Raw genomic sequence first — 18296 nt, forward strand, 5'->3', positions numbered from 1 at the left:
GACCATCTGCAGCCTGGGCCTGCTGCTCCATGTCCTGGGGTCAGGGCAGAGCCCCACTGCGGCAGCGCAGGCCCTGGTGCCCAGCGCAGGTCTCAGGCAGCCCCTTTGCCTGGATCCCCCTCTGCTCTCGTGCCGATCCCCCATTTCTGCTCCAGCCCCATTGCTCTCCCTTAGGGGCTCAGCAACGATAAGGATTTGGGTTAAACTCTGACATGCCATACGCTTGTCTACTGGGGAGTCCTGCACTGCTGTATTATATTGTCTCTCTGTTCGCTCGGGGTTCAGTGAATATGGAAAATCCTCAATAAACAGAACTGAAACAAAGACCAAAGTGATCTGGGGCCCTTTAACATGACAGCTGAGAAGCGTAATGTTCGCGGCCAGGCCTGAAGGGCCTTGGAGGAGACATGAAATGGTGTCACAGAACAGAGACATCATGGGAGCAAAAACGGTTTCCTTGGCCTCTTGGGAAATGTTTGGCCTCAGTTTGGCAAAGCATGTGCCAGAGCTTTGGGTGTGTGGATGGTCTGAGCTTGGACCACACAGGTCAGACTCTGGTATGGGGGAGTGGGGCCTGCCGACCCTGGGAGTCACCCCAAATGGGTAGCGCATGAGACACCAGCAGATCTGCATCCGGATCCTGTTTCAATCCTGTAAGGTGCAAACGAAGCCTTTCCTGTGTGCAGTGATCCTGAATGACAGGGTCATGGCCCCACTGTCTGTGTGATCTCAGGCTGACCCCCTGCAGCAGAGACCCGGTGTCTGCCTGAGACACCATCCCGAGGGAGCACCTCAGCCATCGGATTGCTACTGCCCAGGGGCTGAGAGGTGTCATGCTGGAAGGAGGTAGAGACAATCCAGCCAACTGTGCGGAACGCAAGCACCCTTCCCCAGCCTCTCCTTGCCCGTGGATGAAGAATAAGAGGGGGTGCCATTGGGCCCAGGTGTTAGGATGCATGTTCAGTGGTGATAAGTGCCCAGGCAAATAGCTGGCAGGGCATCTAGCTGCATTTACCATGCTTGTGCATGTAACTGTAGGAATTGTGTATGCAAATTGTGTTGCAAATGCACCCGCATTCTATAAAAGCATCTGAAAAAATCTGAGAAAATGGGAGACAAAATAATCCTGCAGGGCAAAGGGCGGCCCACCCCGATTCTATTCTTTGTGCAACTCTCAGGGCTCCGCTCTGAGTGGGGCCAGGGGAAGACACAGGCCCTGCTCCAAGCAGCTAAATCTCTCCCCTGGGCTGGTCACATCTCCACAGGCACGTGCAATGCACTGCGTGAGTCTGACTGGGCCACACCGAGATTCCAGTGCACAGGAGCAAACCCTGCCGATCGGTGCCTGATGGGGTGGAGGTGGGGAGTGCCAGGGGCAGGCTGTTGCAGGCACAGTGTGGAAATGTTGTTCTGCATTTCAGACACCGGCTAATGATCCAGACTAGAGGGGGAACAGGTTTGAATCAGCCACATCCCTTTATCTGTAACAATGCAAGCACCTCCGGTGAGACCCCATTACCCCAGGGACACAGTAACAAGTTTGTGAGAAGCACATGCAGAAAAACCTATTTCCACACAGGACAGGGACTTGACAGCAGAAGAGCATTGCATCAAAGGGTCATGTTGGGTGAATGGGACTGGTCCCCAGGGACTGCAGCTTCCCCATGGAGCCCCATTCTGGCCAGGGCTAGGCCACGCCTGAAAGAGAAGGAGAAAGTGGTTGGGGCAGGGCCGAGGACAGGCCAGAGCCCAGGGCACAGGACTCCTGCTCCCCAGCCAGCTGGGGAATCTCAGCCCCTCTGGGCCCACCTGGGGTCGGCAGGCAGCTCGAATGGGTGTGGGCGATTAGGGGGGCTAAGGGGAACCCTAAAGAGCAAACAGTCAGAGGGGCCCGAGTGCGTCAGCAGCAGGGAGCCTGTGCCAGTCAGTGGGTTCAGTGGGTCTCCAGGGAGCAAGGGAGGAGGGTCCAGACACTGCAGAGAGGCCAGCTAACGTCATTCATAGGCCTTGCCCACAGACGGGGTCCAAGAGGGCCCTCGCCCTGGCAGGGCTAGCGGGGAGGCTTCGAGACCGATGTGTCCAGAAGGCAGGTCTGTGAGGCCCCAGGCTCAGAAGAGAACCCCAAGTTCTGGAGGGACTTTCTGAGGGAAGTGGCTGAGCCACTGACCAAACCCGCAGCTTGGCCAAGCTGGCGGCCCGATGGGAGGGCTCGGGGCCCCAGCCGCTGAGCTGACACCTCACCGTGGCCTGCGCAGGCCTGGAGACACGTGGCTTCCGTCTCAAAGTTGTTCCTGTTGCCGTCGCAGCCGCCGTACGTGAACCTGTCACACCGCCCGGCCTCAGCGTTGTAGACGAACCGGGGCAATGCGGCGTCGCAGGGTCCCGCTTCAGGGGGCAGTTTGCAGATGTCTAGAACAGAGAACAGAGTGCCCGGCAGTGCCGTGCGGACTGCCTGGAGGAGGATGCCCCTACAGAGCGAGCTCAAACTCCCCCCCGCCAGGCCCTGCTCTCACCAGGGGGCCCGCAGGCCTGCAGACACTCCTCTTCCACAGCAAAGTTGTTCTGGTTCCCCTGGCAGCCGCCGTAGATAAACAGCTCGCAGTGCCTGGAGCTGGAGTTGTAGAAGAGCCGAGGGACCCAGGCTTTGCAGGGCCCAATGTCGGGGCTGAGCTGGCAGAAGTCTGGGGATGCAGAGCAGAGCGGAGGGAGTGCAGGGGACGTGACTCCATGCGGCACAGCCGGGGCCTGTCGCTCTCTGTCTCCGACACGGCTCCATGCCCCGCGGTCACAGCCAAGCACGGCAGGGCTAGTGGCCTCTCCCTGCTGCCCCAGGGCGCTGAGCTCAATGCTCTGCGGGCTCCCAGCGCCGCCTCTGCCTGTCGGGCAGGGCGCTGTGCTCTGGGGGTCCTGCCCTGCCCCCTGGGCCCCAGTTTCTGAGTCTTGCCGCTCAGGGATGGGGAGGAGGTGGGGGGCGAGGGATGCACACCCTGCTGCAGGTGTCCTCTGCTCGGGCCAGGCTGGTGCCTCCTGGGACTGCTCAGTTTGGAAAAGAGGCAACTGAGTGGGGATAGATAGAGATCTATAAACTCATGAATGGAGCAGAGAAAGTGACTAGGGAAGTGTTAGTTACCCCTTCCCATAACATAGGAACCAGGGTTCACCCAATGAAATTACTAGGCAGCAGGTTTAAAACAAACAGAAGGAAGTATTTCTTCACACAGTGCACAATCAACCTGTGGAACTCACTGCCAGGGGACTCTGTGAAAGCCAAAAGTATAACAGGGTTCAACAAAGAATTACATACGTTCCTGGAGGTTAGGTCCATCGGTGGCCATTAGCCAAGATGGTCAGGGAGGTGACCCCATGCTCGGGTGTCCCTAAACCCCTAACTGCCAGAAGCTGGGCCTGGCCTCTGTCAGGACAGGGTACGGAACTAGTGGGGTCACTGGCCTGGCTCTGTGTGGCCGGCCGTATGTTCTCTTACTGGAAACGGGCTCCGAGCAGCGGGTTCCGCACCGGCCTGGGCAGCACTTCTCCGGGCCTGGGCAATCCGCATCCCGAAAGCAGGTGGAGCAGGATCTGTTCGCCAGGCAGGGGCGGCAGCTCTTACTGAAGTTCAGGCCTGCGGGCATGAGGACCGGGCAATAGCCGGGCTTCTCTGCAAGCAAGAGACATGCTCAGGGGGGGTGTGTGTGTGTCACCCGTTATCCACTCAGCCTGGAGCCCCCGTTACAGTTTGTCGCTCCAGCTGGGTGGCTCTTTGCAGAGCAGGGCTCAGGGCTGCACAGACACACACAGTTCCCTGGGCAGCCCACAACAGGCTGCAGCGGAGCAGCTGGGGGACGCTGCGGGCTCCTGCAGGGCTCAGGTTCGCAGGCAGCCGCAGCCTGCCCGAGGGGGGAATTTGTGATGGGGGAGAGTCAGGCTCAGCCCCAGCCCGTCCCCAGTGTCATGGGCGTGGGGCAGCTGGGAAGGTACCAGGTACTTGGGTCCCTCCCTGGTTTGCTGGGGCTGGTGCAGTGCAGCGATCTGTCTGCAGCCGGGGGCTGGCGCACCCGTCCCAAGGGGACCCCAGCTCAGCCGGTGCCAGGCGCTCTCACTGCCTGAGACACGCATAACCACTCGCCGTCTCTGGTACCTTGTGCCGGGTCAACGCAGCGGAATCTGCATGCGATATAGCAGCACTTCCGCATTCCCGGGCACTCGGGGTCACCGGAGCAGTGGGCCGGTGCTGAGTGGGCACATCGGACCGGATCAGGGGGGCAGGTCCCAGGTCTCACTGCAACAGAGAGGGTCCCTGGTGTAAACAGCCCGTGGGTGCGGAGGGTTAGCAGATTGCTGTTCCCCGTTAGCTGTCCGGCTGGCTGCCTGGGCTAGCAGGGGTGGGAACTGGCTGTCTGGAGTGGGAGCTGACTGTCTGGGCTGGCTGGGGTGGGAGCTGGCTGCCCGGGCTGGCAGGGGCGGGAGAGTTACAGAGGCAGCATGCCCCCCTCGGGGGGAGGAACAAGAGCCTGGTGTCATGGCTGAGCAGGATGGGCTGCACAGAGCCATGCTGGCCTGCCCACATGGAGGGAGGGGTTGATAGTGGAAAGGGCACGAGAACTGGCAGAGACCCTGGGGATGCCACAGCCTGGAGAGGAGAGTTCAGATAGAAGATTCCCCCCACCCCTGTCTCATCCCAGAGGCGCCCTCTACCTGTCTTCCACAGACACTCGGGGGCACATGGCTTGCCCGTTAGCCCCACTCTCGCCTCGACAGTGTCACTTACCCCAGTCACGGGCAGGGAGGAGGCTGTCGCTGCCTCTGGGCGCTGGGAGGAGAAAGGAGGGAGTTGCAGTTGTGACAGGCGCAAGGGGTACCTGCTGTGCGCGAAGCCTACTGTGTGCGGGTGCCATGCTCTGTGTGTGTGTCTGGGCTGGCTCGTGGTTGCACTGCCGGCTCGTGCCAGATAAAGGAGGTTTCCTGCAAGCCTAAAGTCAGTGGGGGTAACTGACTCCCTGCCCCTGGGTATGTCTCCCTGCCAGGAAACAGCTTCCCTGGTCTGACCTGGGGGCTTGGAGACACTGAACATCAGCGCTGAGCAGAGCAGGGCTCATCCTCCTCTAGGTGGCAACTGACCGGAGCGGGTGATGAGAGACAGGAGCACCTGATGGACTGTCAGACCTGCCTAGGTCCCCACAGGGCAGAGGGGCGCCTATGCTGCTTACTCCTTTGAGACCAGTTTTCGCCGAAGTGCGTTTGTGCTGAATAACGAGAGCTTTGCTGGCAGAGAGCCGGCAGATCGCTGGGTGACCCCGCCACGGCTCCCAGGGGCCTGAGCTGCCACCGGCCAGCAGAGCACGCAGTGATTCGCTGCCGTCTGCAGCCTCAGGCCCTGTCTGGGGAGAGGATGGCAGAACCCTGCCCCAAGAAAGGTGAAGCTTGGAGTTCTGAGGGGGTCAGGTACAGCTGCCCGAGGAAACGTGACAGTGAGCAGTGGCTGGGGGGGAGAGAGGTGGGGCGGCTTTGGGGTATGGTCCCAAATCTGGCTGCCATCTGTGATGAAGCGGGACTGTTCTTAATGTTTCCTCTGAATAGTGTGGGGGTGCCTCAGTTTCCCCTATGCAGTTCTTAAGTATCTAGGGGGTGGGGTAAGGGTGTATGATCCTTGCAGAGCCCTAGAGGGCAGGTGTGTGCAGGGGTCTAGACACAGAGAATGGCCGACACCCTGTTTCCTGGCAACTGATGGCCTGGGCCCTTCCCCCCTGCAAGGTGAGAGCTAAAGGGTTGGAGAACAAAGGAATCAGGTGACCTCCTGGCCCGGGAAAGGGACAAAGCCCAGAGGAGGAGGGGCTGGAGGGGGAGACAGTTGGGGACGAGGAGTGAAGTGCGGACGTGGTTGTCTGGCTCACTGCCCCCCAAAATGGACCCAGCTGAGGGGTCCTGTTCTCTGCACCTGCAAGCTCTGTTTTAGACCATGTTCCTGTCGTCTAATAAACCTTCTGTTTTACTGGCTGGCTGAGAGTCACGTCTGACTGCGGAGTTGGGGGGCAGGACCCTCTGGCTTCCCCAGGACCCCGCCTGGGCGGACTCGCTGTGGGTAGCGCACGGAGGGGCAGAGGATGCTGAATGCTCCAAGGTCAGACCCAGGAAGGTGGAAGCTGTGTGAGCTGTGTGTCCTGCAGACAGGCTGCTCCCAGAAAGAGACTTCCCCAGAGTCCTGACTGGCTTCGCAGGGAGCAGCTCCAGCGCCAAGGGACTCTGTGACACCATCTCTGAGCCCACAGCCTCCTATTGCATAGCCACAGGCTCTGCTACGGCTCCCAGGTCCCAGAGACTCATGGGGAACCTGGCCCCCATGCCAGCCCAGAGCCACCCTTGGCGGGAGCTGTGCGATGGCGTGGGGCCAGCATCCTAGTGTCCTGAGGAGGGCGCGGGGTTCCCAGGTCCTTCCCTGGTGCAGCGGCACCTTGTTTCCCCTGCACACAAGCTAGGGCCTGTGCTGGGATCTCTGCTGTAGCCCCGGTCTGGGTCTGGCACGCCCTCCCGTGAGACCCTGGCTGAGCCGGCGCTGGGCGAGGAGGGGGAGAGAGGGGCCCCGTACCTGTCTCAGCAGGGGCGCACTTCCTGGCACAGCCGACTGGGCAGCACTTGTGCGAGCCGGGGCACTCGGCGTCGGAGTCGCATTCGGCGGTGATGACCCCCGTGCACACGAACAGCGTCCTGCGGCACCGGCCCAGCTTCACTGCAACAGCGAGAACGGGGGTAGAGAAGCCTGGGCCGAGCCCCCGGGCCCCACGGCAGCGCAGCCAGGCACAGAGAGCCCTGCCCCCTTCGGGCTCCCGCAGCGCCCCTGGGCCCGGGCAGAGCCGGGGTCAGTGCGGGGGCTCAATGGGGCTGGGGCCCCAGCTCGGATTCCTCCTCCCTGCACGGACACAGATGCCCCCCACTCCCTCGTGGGTGGGCTGGAGCGGGGCCCTCCCGCGCGCGCAGGGGCCCTGGCAGTGTCCCCCGGGGCAGGCAGCACCTCACCCTGCACGGGCGGGGCACAGGCCCGGCCACAGCTCCGGAGACAACACTTCTCGCTGGCGGGGCAGTCGCTGTCCTTGGAGCACGGCGAGACGCACTCGTCAGCCTGGCCCTCTCCGGCCCGGGCAGGGCAGACCCCCGGCCTCACTGGGCAGACACAGAGAGACAGTTCAAGGGCTGGCTGGGGCGGGGAACACCCCCGTGGGCCCTGCCCTCCTCGAGGCCCCCTCAGACCCACCCAGCCCAGAGCAGCTTTGGGCCCCACAGGAACATCTGGGCCCATTCAGCCCTGCCTTGCCCTGCTCTGGCTCCCTGCCCCTCAGGGACAGCAGCCAGCGTCAGAGTCTTCCAGGGGAGGGGTGAAACCCCAGCCCCCTGGGCTGTCAGCCCCCTCATCCCTATTAATTCCCACCCCTCTGGTTCAATCACTGGACTCGGGGAAGACGGGATGAGCCGTCGCCTCTGCCCTGTGGCCCTCCGTCCTGTCGCCCTCCATGCGTCTCTTTCCCAGGGGGAGCAGCGCAAGCCCCTCTGCCCAACGGGAGCGGCTCCCCCGGGATCCCGCAGATCCTGGCTTCCCTGCCCTCCTCTCTGCATCTGTTGCAGCCTTTCCTGAGCCAAGGGGGCTGGGGCCCTGCTCACTAGTGGCTGGGATAGAGGAACCAGGACCAGGGAGGCTGGCAGGCCAGGGCCTGTAGATTCTCCCCCACCTCCTTGGGCTCAGCCTTGGTGGGCCTCCGGCACCGGCCCAGGCTGGCTGTCTGGCGCCCTGTGTCCCTTACCGGGGCCCCCGCAGGCCTGGAGACACTCCGCTTCCCCCTCGAAGTTGTTGGGGTTCCCCTGGCAGCCCCCGTAGATGAATCTGTCACACTTCCCGGAGCTGGTGTTGTAGAAGAAGCGAGGGAGGTCGGCGTCACAGATGCCCATCTCGGCAGGGAGCTGGCAGATATCTGGGTGCCCAGGCAGAGAGAGGGGGTTCCAGAGAGGGGGGACTCCACAGAGGCTCTCGCTGCTCCCCAGGGGCCAGGGGCAGGGTCCTGCCGGGGCTGCACGTGGCAGTGGGGAGGAAGGGCTCTGCAGGTGGAGTTCAGGGACCCCAGCCAGAGGCCAGCATGGCTCTCCCGGCGAATGGAGGGTGCAGCCTTGGCCTTGAGGGGACGAGCAAGGTTGCCAGGTGCCTGGTTTTTGACTGGAATGCCTGGTCAAAAAGCGACCCTTATGGCTCCGGGCAGCACAGCTGACTGGGCCGTTAAAAGTCTGGTTGGCGGGGCTGGCAGGCTCCCTTCCCGGCTCCGCACAGCTCCTGGAAGCAGCAACATATTCCTCGGCTCCTAGGCGGAGGGACGGCTGGGGGGGCTGCGCTCATTGCCCCCACCCTGCCCTGCGTGATGGCTCCGCAGCTGCAATTGGCTGGGAACTGCAGCCAATGGGAACTGCAGTGCAGTGCCTCTGGGCGGATGCAGTGCGCACCGTGCAGAGCCACCTGGCCGCCCCGATGCCTAGGAGCCGAGGAACATGTCGCTGCTTCTGGGGAACCCCACAAGGCAAGTGCTGCCTGGAGCCCGCACCCCACACCCCACGCCCCCTCCCACACCCAAACTCCGTCCCAGCCCTGAACCCCTCTCCCACACCCTGAACCCCTAATTTCTGTCCCCACCCCAGAGCTCGCACCCCCAGATAGAGCCTTCCCCCCCTCCTGCACCCCAAGCTCCTTCCCCAGCCCGGTCAAAAGGAGCGAGTGAGTGAGGATGGGGGAGAGCGAGCGACAAAGAGGGGGATGGAGTGAGCGAGGGCGGGGCAAGGCTGTTTGGCTTTGTGGGATTAGGAAGTTGGCAGCCCTCCGCAGGACAGGGGAGGCAGGTGTCTCTCAGGCCCCCTTACCCTCGCTGGGTGGCTTGCAGACATGGCCGCAGCCGGTGCTGCAGCACTTCTCCGCTTTGCTGCAGTCGCTGTCGCTGCGGCATCCCTCCACGCAGGGCCCCAGGGAGCCTCTGAGCGCTGCTGGGCACGCGCCGGGCTTCACTGCAACGCACAAGAGCCGCAGCGTTGGACCCCGCCTGCAGGAGCCCCCCTGTCCGCCAGAGGCCCCCCCACCTCCACCCACTCGACCCCCCGTGCCCGCTGGAGCACCCCCACCTCTGCCCGCTGCACCCCCCTGCCTGCTGGAACCCCCCGCCTGCCAGAGGCCCCCCCACCTGCGCCCACTGGAGCCCCCCGACCTCCGCTTGCCAAAGCTCTAATCCCTCCTCCTGCCGGAGCCCCACCACCCCTCCTAGGGCTGAGGGGATGCACAAAGCACCAGGCTGGAGAGGCCAGGGAGACCCCGGTCTCTACTGATGCCCTGTGGTGTGGTCTCCACAGCTCCCTGCTCGTGTCCCGCCTTCCCCATGGGCCCCCCTGGCTCCCTGCGCCCACAGACGCTGCCCTTTCCGCTCTCAGCTGCTGTCTTCAGCACTCACCCGCTCCGTGCCCCAGCCATAACCTTCCCGTGCAGGTCCCGCTCCGGGGAGCAACATCCAGACCAGCCTCCGCTGAGCCTCTGAGCCCCTGGGGAGGCCGGGATCCTGCAGGGCAGGTCTGGGGGTGGGGTCCTGGCCCCTCATTGACCAGTGATCAGCACCTGCTCCGGTCCAAGGCCATCGCCCCCGGGACGTCCCGAGAGCTCTTACCCTGCGTCGGGGAGAGGCAGGCGCGGCCACAGTGGATCAAGCAGCACTTCCCGTTCCCTGGACAGTCACTGTCCTTCAGGCATCGAAAAAAACATGGGTCCTCGCTGCCCTCGGGGGCTTGAGCTGGGCACAGGCCAGGCTTCACTGCAATGCAGGGAAAGACAGGGCAGAGCGTGGAGCGAGGGGCGGGGCAAAGACAGGCCCCGGTCCAGCCGCCCGTCTGCTGAGTGGCATGAACAGGCTGCGGGAAGGTCGCTGCCCCACAGGGCTGGGAGCCAACGCGGGGTCAGTGATGGACGTGGGAAGAGGGCATGACCTTACCGAGCACGGGCACCATGCAGAGCCGCCCACAGCCATTGCTGCAGCATTTCCTCGCGGCGGGGCAGTCCCTGTCGCTCCGACACATCCGCAGGCACGAGACGAGAAACCGCTGGGCTACGGCTGGGCACACGCCGGGCCGCACTGGAACACAGAGCAGGGTCCCCTGCCTGGCCGCCTGGAGACAGCCGACCGGCCCCTGGACCCGCTGACACGCTGGCCGGCTGCCTGCTCCCTGGGCTCCCTGCCCGCAGACCCCACCGTCCGCTCCTGCCCTGTTGGCTATTTCCCAGCCTGCTGCCCACGTCGCCCGTGGGTGCCAGACGGCTCAGCCCAGGCCCGGCCAGCCCAGCGTCCCGCCTGGCCCCGGCCAGCGGCCAGAGGAGGAGCGTGATGCACTCGCCTGGCCTGGGCTGGCCCTAACCCTCCGTTCGGGGCTGGCTCCGGCTGGGGGCGGGTCCTTCCCTATTTTATTGAGCTGATTCATTGCCGAGGTGGCTGGGTTTCCCCTTGTTCTTTATTAAGAGGTCCAGAAGCGCGTCCCAGTCACTGCCACATACCCCCGCCTGGCCCAGAGCCCATCGCGAAGGCCGCTCAGCGGGGTCCTAGAGCGGGATTCCTGCCAGCTCAGCGGGCTCCCAGCCTCACCTGGTGGTGCCGGGTGGCTGGGCACCCCCGGCACGTGGGCTGCGGAGCAGGGGCTGGGCTCCGGGAGGGGGCGTACCTGCAAGGGGCACTCGGCACTTGTACCCACAGCCTGTGGCACAGCACTTCTCGTCTCCGGGGCAGTCAGCGTCGTCCACACACGCGTCCAGGCACAGCCCCTCGGGCTGCTCCAGCTGCACGGCGGGGCACACGCCGGCCTTCTCTGGGGAAAGAGGGGGCCTGAGCACGGCCTGCCTGGGGCGGCGCAGAGGGGCCCGGCTTTCCCTTAGCACCGGGTGAGCCAGACCCACGTGACGTGTGCGTCTGGGTGTGCACATGCGTGTGGATGTGTGCCTGGGAGCTGTATCTGGGCTCATGGGATGGAGACCCCAGCGCGTGCAGCCCCAGCATGGGAGGCCTCTGCACTCATGCGTGAGCTGGATGGGATTAGGACCCGCTCCTGGGACCAGTGTGCATGGAGCCAGCTGCTGGGGTGAGTGTGGAGGGGGGTGCTGCCAAGCAGGATCCCTGGGCTGGGATCCTGCTGGGCAGCAGCCGTGCATGGGTGTCACGGAGTCCCCGGGCGATGCTCTGGAACTGCTCCCCACGAAGCCAGGCAGGACTCTGGGGAAGTCTCCTCTCTGTGAGCAGCCTGTCTGCAGGACACAAGCTCACACAACTTCCACCTTCCTGGGTCTGACCTCGGAGCATTCAGCATCCACAGCGAGTCCGCCCAGGCGGGGCTCCTGGGGAAGCCAGAGGGTCCTGCCCCCCAACTCCGCAGTCAGACGGGACTCTCAGCCAGCCAGTAAAACAGAAGGTTTATTAGACGACAGGAACAGGATCTAACACAGAGTTTGCAGGTGCAGAGAACCGGACCCCTCAGCTGGGTCCATTTTGGGGGGCAGTGAGCCAGACAACTCCATCTGCCCTTCACTCCATGTCCCCAGCCAGCCCCAAACTGAAACTCCCTCCAGCCCCTCCTCCTCTGGGCTTTGTCCCCTTCCCGGGCCAGGAGGTCACCGGATTCCTTTGATCTCCAACCCTTTAGCTCTCACCTTGCAGGGGGGAAGGGCCCAGGCCATCCGTTGCCAGGAAACAGGGTGTCGGCCATTCTCTGTGTCCAGACCCCTGCACACACCTGCCCTCTAGGGCTCTGCAAGGATCATACACCCTTACCCCACCCCCTAGATTCTTAAGAACTGCCTAGGGGAAACTGAGGCACCCCCACACTATTCAGAGGAAACATTAAGAACAGTCCCACTTCGTCAGAGTGGGTCAGATTCGCGCTGGTACCTGTGTAGGGGCTCATGCAGACCAGGCCGCAGCCAGCAAAGCAGCATTTCTGGCCCTCGGGGCAGTGCCTGTCGTCGTCGCACTGGTTTGTGCAAGGAGTGAAATCCTGCGACACTCGTCTCTGTGGGCAGGCGCCAGGCTTGGCTGGAAGCGAGACGGCAGCGCAGGGTGCAGCTCAGCAGAGACATAAGCACCCAACCCCCAGCCCCGCCAGCTGTCCGACCCCAGGCCTGCCTGGAGAGCTCTCCGGGCCACAGCCAGCCGGGAGAGAAGGCCGTACCCGCTGCCCCAGAGCCTGCCCTGCCCCGTCCCTGTGCCCCCTGCCCCAGGCTTTTACGTGGTGCCAGGGTCTCTGCCCTCACTTCCTGACCCTTCTCCCCCTGGCTATAGGGCAGTCGTTATGCCACGCAGAGCAGTGCTGGGTGTGAGATCGAGAGGGGCAGTGACACCTGTGGGTGCAGGGAACATGCCACACTCAGCCCGGCCCATGGGCAGCACTGCTGTCCGGGGGCGATTCCCTCCCGCTGGGTCCCCCGGGGAGGGACAAGTTCGGAGCTGCAGGCCATTGGCTGGAACGTCAGGGCCTTCATCTGGGGCCAGGCCCAGGCTGCTGCTCAGCGGCTCCCACAGCCCGTGCCAAAGCACACTGGGGTCTAGATCCATAAGCAGTGGGCAGTGCAGACACTCCTGGCCAGCATCTCTCCTGAGAGGGGGGGCAGGGCACATGTGGGGGCCGGCTGGGGCCATTCCTGTCTTGTGTCTGCACGGAGGGTGCAGTGGCTCCAGCCTGGCCCAGGGACGGGATCTTTCCCCAGGCAGCAGCAGCTGGGCAGTGCCCTGGGAAGCAGCAGGGTGGCCCTTGGTCACGGCCTGTCGCTGCCCTCCTTGTACATCAGTCAGCCAACCAGCCTGCCCCGGGCACAGCTGGGGGTGGGGATCACAGAGCCAAGAGGTCATGCGCTCCCATGGGCCTCACCTGGCTGGGCACTCGTGCAGCGAACATGGCAGCCCTCGGCACAGCACTTGGCCCCTCCGGCACACGCAGAGTCATTCCGGCAGCTCACCAGGCAGGGCTCCGCCACCCTGGTGTTGGGCTCCGGGCAGTAGCCTGGGTTCACTGCAGAACAGGAGATGCACAGTGCAGTCGCTGTGCCCAGGAGAGGCGGGCTTGCCCCTCCAAGGGGCCCTTGCAGCCGCCTCAGTGGGTGTGCTGGGAACGGAGTCCCCGTACACACGCAAGATGAGGGTAGCACAACACAGGGGCTTCTGCTGCTTCCCCGGCTGTGCATTCAATGGCGGGAAAGCCAGCTGGGAGCACAGGCTGCCGGGCTGATGGCTCCAGCCCCTCGAGTTTGCACTAGATGCTCTGCAACCTTAGATATCCCAGCCAAGCCGCTCCAGCTTGTCTGAACAGTCTCACCTGTCAGTTGGCCCCCCAGCGCTCTGAGGGTCTGCTGCCCTGCTCGGGGCTGGCCACTCCGCTGGGCTGCCCCTTTGCCAAGCAGTAGCAGGCTTTGGGGCCTTGCAGATTGGTCTCCCATTGGAAGAGAAATCTGGAGGCAGAGTCTGGGTGCTGGGTGGAGCTTGTTTATTTATAGTACATACAGCAGTCCTGGAGCAGAGATGGTCACAAAGGGCATGCATGCTGCTTCCTCTTTTAGAGCACTCAGCTCCAACCCCAGTGCCCAGGAGGTGGTTCTAGTGAGAGATGAAGGCGGAGGCGAACTCCCCTGCTATTTGCAGCAGCTCACCCCACGGAAACGGAAGAAGTGCTGTGCTGCTAATCCTGCGGTGCAAAGACCATACCCAGCTTGCGCACTAAGAACAAGAACATCAGGCTAAGCAAACAGCACTATCTAGTGACTCCGGTTGTACCAGCTGTATCTTTGGTGAATAAATCAATGGCGCAGGGCCATGGTCCTCCAAAGACACCGACTACTCTCCTGTATGGTCCCTGTGTATTACATTCCATCCCTGCCCATTCTCACGGTTTGCTTGCCCTGCTGCCATGCTCTGAGCCGCTCCCCCACTGTCTCTGCAGAGGGTCCCTCGGCAATCAGGGAGAGCAGCACATACCTCTGTCAGGGAGGAGACAGGTTCTCATATGCCCAGTATTGCAGCACTTCTCGTTCCCTGGGCAGCTCCGGTCTGAGAGACAGTAGATCCTGGAGGGACGCACAAACTCAATCCTCCCTGCTGGACATTCACCCACTTTACCTGTAGCAGAGAAAGGAGACTGGAGCCCATCTGCGAGTGGCTGCACTGAGTGGACCCAGCTATATGGTTTGAGGAATAAGAACATAGCTACCTGCCTCCACCTGAGAGGACAGGTGGCGTCTGCTGGGCTGGGAGGCGACCACTCTCTGTACTCAAAGCTGCATAGATTCCCAGCCAGAAGGAACCACTGATCATCTAGCCTCACCTCCGGTATAGCACAGGCCAGGGACCTGCTCCCAAACAATTCCTAGCGTGGCTCTGTTAGAAAACCAGCCAGTGGAGTTAAAAACTGGTCAGTGATGGAGAATCCACCACAAATGCTGGTGACTGTTCCAACAGGCACTGTTAAAAATGTACAACACCCTATTTCCAGTCTGAATTTGCCTCGCTTCCACTTCCAGCCCCTGGACAGTGTTGGACTTTCCTCAGCTAGACCGGAGAGCCCCTTAGTGAATGTTTGTTCCCCAGGCCGGTACGCAAGAGACGGGGATCAGCTCACCCCGTTGTTAAGCTACATAGATCCAGCACTCGTCTGTTACTAACCTCCTTTCTCCTGCCCCCACGCAGGTGGCAGCGCGGCCCAGACGGCCAGGAGCCCCAGGGGGAGGAAGATGCCTCCTGACTCCATGGTGTGCCGGGAGCCGGGTCTGAGTGCCCGGAACTGAGCCAGGCCAGGATTTAAGCTGTGGCCCAGAGGGGGCTGGGTCAGGCCGGGGAGGGGCTGGCTCACCTGCCAGAGTCCAGCTCATTCTATTCACAGCGCGTTGGCTGGAGTAGCAGCGCTGGGAGCGGGGGCCGCGCTGTGGGCCTGCTCAGCACAATGTTAATCCGGATGTCGGAGCAGAGCTGGGCAGGCAGCCCACAGCGCTCTCCAGGGAGTCTGCCTCCCTCCTGCTCACCACTGCGTTCCTCTGTCTGGAGCGCCTCCTCCGACGCTTTGATGCCAGCATTTGGTTGCCCCAGGCCAGCCTGCTGTGATGGGCATACAAGTCACATGGTGCACCCTGCACCGCTCCCGGCCCCAGGTGTCTGGTGCGAATCTTCCCGCTGGGAACACCGGCTCTGTCTGGCCAGCTGCGCTGTCCATTCCAAGCGGCTGGTTCCCTGGGTCGTGCTGGCCAGGATCTAGCTGGACAGTGATGGTGCCAGGGCCGCAAGCTGTGGGGGCGCCGTTCGCGAGTGTTCGCCACGTTCCAGGCGGGAAGCGTCGTGGTGGCAGCCTGTTCTGCCCGCCTCCCATGGGAGCTGAAATCCCCGCCCCGGTTGAGCTGCCTGGCAGAGACGCCAGTGGAGTGGGACGGGGGAGCAGGGGGAGCCTGGCTGGATTGCAGGGTGAAGGGGGCCACGTGCCGGGATTCAGAGTGGTCAGGATACACCAGGGCCCAGCCGGACCCGCACTGCCAGGCGGCTCTGCAAATGACTCAGGGTCCATGGAGTGTTCAGGGTCCCCGGGCACAGCTGCCCTCAAATACCTGCACCAAGCCATCGCCACCTTCGCCAAGAGCCATCCCGGTGCCTCCTGGCACTCTTCCTGCCTGCTGATGGGGTTAGGAAGAGACGTCCCCAGCGGGGTGTTTGCCATGGGTCCAGGATGTCAGGAAACAGGGTGTTGGCCATTCTCTGTGTCCAGACCCCTGCACACACCTGCCCTCTAGGGCTCTGCAACGATCATACACACTTATCCCACCACCTAGATACTTAAGAACTGCCTAGGGGAAACTGAGGCACCCCCACACTATTCAGAGGAAACATGAACAGTCCCGCTTCGTCACACGGGGCAGCCAGCTGGTGCCTGCAGCCTATCCCAACCCAGCCTCAGGGGCCTCCTCCTTTCTGCTGCCTGGGCTCTGCTGGGCCCCGTGCAAGGGGCAAGCGCCATCTGCACCTGGCAGCACACGCTGAGCGTAGCTGGTGTGACCACTGTGCAGGGATGGGCGTAGAGGGCAGAGACCTGGGCATGCAGTGACCCTCCCCCGCCTACTCAGGGGCAAGGGGAGGGACTCTGCCACACAGCGACACCCCCCCCACCTGCTAAGGGAGGGCCCTTTCCAGCGGAGGCTCAGACACGCCCATGTCTGGTGCCCACATCAGCCCATGTTGCACCCCTGCGATTAGCAAGAGTGCAGGTCTCTGATACACCCAGCCCATGCCAGCAGTGTGCAGAGCTGGGACCTGAGCCCACACATCCCGCTGTGCCAGGTGTCCAAGCTCCCCGGGGCTGGGGCTTCTGATCCCAGGGAGAGAGGAGACCAGTGTGTGCTTCAGCAATGGGGCCCGGCCTCTCCTGCTGCCTGGGGCTCGGTTTAAACAAACACTGAGCAGAGAACAATGCAGCGCTGCCAGCCAGCTTGGGACACTCTCCTCTCCCGCTGGGGCGTGGTCAGGCAGGGTGCTGGGCTCCTCCACCGCACCACAGGTGCAGGGCATCAGAGCCAGGCCCCCTTTAGCACTGAGCCCCAGACCCTCCTCAGAGACAGAGCCCCTGCAGAGACCGGAATGACTCCCCTGCCTCAGCTGGGCCTGCAGGCAGCCAGCGCGATGGGGGTATCTGTGCTCAGGGATGGTGGGGGCCTGGGCAAGGGTGGAACTTGTGGGCAGTGGTATTTCTGGGAGTAGCTGGGCAGTGTGGCTGAGAAGGACCAGTGGGCCCCGCAGCTCATCCCTTGGCTGTGAGTCAGACCCTCTGAGGCCAGCCTGGCAAGGGTGGACCTGCTGCCTGGCCCTGGCAGTGCCCAGCCGTGGGGCCGGTGCAGCCCAGCCCTCTGGATGTGGCCCTTGCAGGTGCCAGAGCTGTCTCCGTCCCTGTGGTCTGAGGCCTGGGGAGTCCTTTCCCCATGTGGTCAGGGCCCCTGAAGCCCAAGCAAGTGCGAGCCCCCCTCCTGGCAGCAGGGAAGGTGAGGCAAAGCCAGACGTACAGGGGTCAGGACAGCTTGGACGCCTGGAGTCCAGACGGGTCCCCGTGGAACGAGGGAATGAGCAGCAGGTGTCACCTCTCCCTGCAAACGGCTCCTGTGCACACAGAGGCAGGTGGGCACCAAGCCAGCGTGGCTACGTGTGCCCCGGCTGGGCCTGAGATCCAGCCCCGGGGAGAATCACACAGGCAGCGCCCAGCAGGGGAGGGAATGACCAGTCCTGCTCCTGGGGGAACCTGGGCTGCCGGCAGCATCCCTTGGGTGCTCCTGCTGAGCCAGAATCCAGCCCCGTGCAGAGCTCCACAGCCAGGCCGGCCCAGAAAGCCAGCCCTGCCGCCTTTGGGGCCATGCCAGGCTGCTGACAGTGTGGGGCCCCAGGGCATGAGAGGCAGGGCGGGTAACAATGGGAGGGGTTCGGGTTTCCTCATTCCTTTGGCACTGGGTGCTGCTCGCCCTGCCTGGCTCCGTCCTTGGCCCCCTGCTCCCCTGGCTGTTGGCTTGCCCCCAGGAGCAGAACTGCGCGTTCCGCAGGCAGGGCCACCGGCTGTCCCGGGCGGAGGGGCAGGGCAGTGAGTTCCGGGAGTGAGGCACGTGAGGTGCCCTGTGTCGCTGACCAAGCCTGAGACTGGGGCCCAGACCCAGCCCAGCGGGGCCAGCAAAGAGCAGCTCAGGCTCTGCCAAGGCAGGAGTGCGTCTGCCCGCCCCAGGCCCTGGCCGTGGGGAGTCACGCAGCCAGGCAGCGTGCCAGGCCCCGTGGGGCAAGCTGTTCACAAGGAGCTGGAGTTGGGCTGGAAGCTGCAGGGCTGGGTTTTCTGCTGCGTTACTTCAGGGCCACTCCACTCGATGGGGCTCCATGGCCCCACTTGGGGCTGCTGCAAATGAAGTGCATTTGCCCGAGGGGTGCAAAGAGCCTATGCCGAGGCCGTCCCAGCCCTCGCTGCCCCGGTGTCTTACAACAGAGAGTCGATGCCGGGAATATCTCCGCCCTCCGACCGTTACTGCCCAGGGGCCGGACAGAGGTTACAGCGCAGGAGGGGGCTGGACAAACTCAGTGCGTGGGGGAGAGCAAGATGCCCAACTGCAACTGCCCTGTCCTAGCCTGGCAGGACCAGGAGGGTGACACGGGGCACATTCTCAGCCCCAGCCCTGGATTGTGCACACCGAGCTGCAACTGAGTGTAGCTGTATATTGAGCGTGTACCCATTTTGCAAGACAAACAGCCATTTGCACG

At 63.2% G+C, this 18296-nt stretch overlaps 1 protein-coding gene across 2 annotated transcripts; it reads right to left on the reverse strand.

The window, feature by feature from the left end:
• Nucleotides 1-1457: 1457 nt before the first annotated feature.
• On the reverse strand, nucleotides 1458-14941 carry LOC125622009 (uncharacterized). 2 transcript variants are annotated; one of them, XM_048819543.2, is made up of 17 exons: nucleotides 14697-14940; nucleotides 14013-14153; nucleotides 12913-13053; nucleotides 11937-12080; nucleotides 10720-10863; nucleotides 9999-10139; nucleotides 9678-9821; nucleotides 8890-9030; nucleotides 7791-7958; nucleotides 7012-7155; nucleotides 6584-6724; nucleotides 4769-4810; nucleotides 4139-4279; nucleotides 3485-3658; nucleotides 2514-2681; nucleotides 2242-2409; nucleotides 1458-1698 (listed from the first exon to the last, which is right to left on the reverse strand). In XM_048819543.2, exons 1-17 carry the CDS (start codon nucleotides 14779-14781, stop codon nucleotides 1688-1690), a joined length of 2238 nt encoding a protein of 745 aa, XP_048675500.2. In that variant the 5' UTR covers nucleotides 14782-14940; the 3' UTR covers nucleotides 1458-1687. The 2 variants fall into 2 exon arrangements, with proteins under 2 accessions (XP_048675500.2, XP_074974716.1); XM_075118615.1 differs by lacking the exon at nucleotides 4139-4279 and having other exon boundaries at nucleotides 14697-14941.
• Nucleotides 14942-18296: the final 3355 nt, after the last annotated feature.

The sequence above is a fragment of the Caretta caretta genome, chromosome 13 (assembly GCF_965140235.1).
Source record: "Caretta caretta isolate rCarCar2 chromosome 13, rCarCar1.hap1, whole genome shotgun sequence".
In the NCBI taxonomy this organism is placed as follows: Eukaryota; Metazoa; Chordata; order Testudines; family Cheloniidae; genus Caretta; species Caretta caretta.

What these genes read in the sequence shown, in the direction of transcription:
- LOC125622009 (XM_048819543.2), bottom strand. Translation starts at nt 14,781, where the DNA reads ATGGAGTCAGGAGGCATCTTCCTCCCCCTGGGGCTCCTGGCCGTCTGG. An exon ending in CTGCATGAGCCCCTACACAG is followed by an intron (nt 10,864 to 11,936) that starts GTACCAGCGCGA and finishes CTCTTTCCCCAG; the next exon opens with AGAAGGCCGGCGTGTGCCCC. An exon ending in CTGTGCCCCGCCCGTGCAGG is followed by an intron (nt 6,725 to 7,011) that starts GTGAGGTGCTGC and finishes TCGCTGTTGCAG; the next exon opens with TGAAGCTGGGCCGGTGCCGC.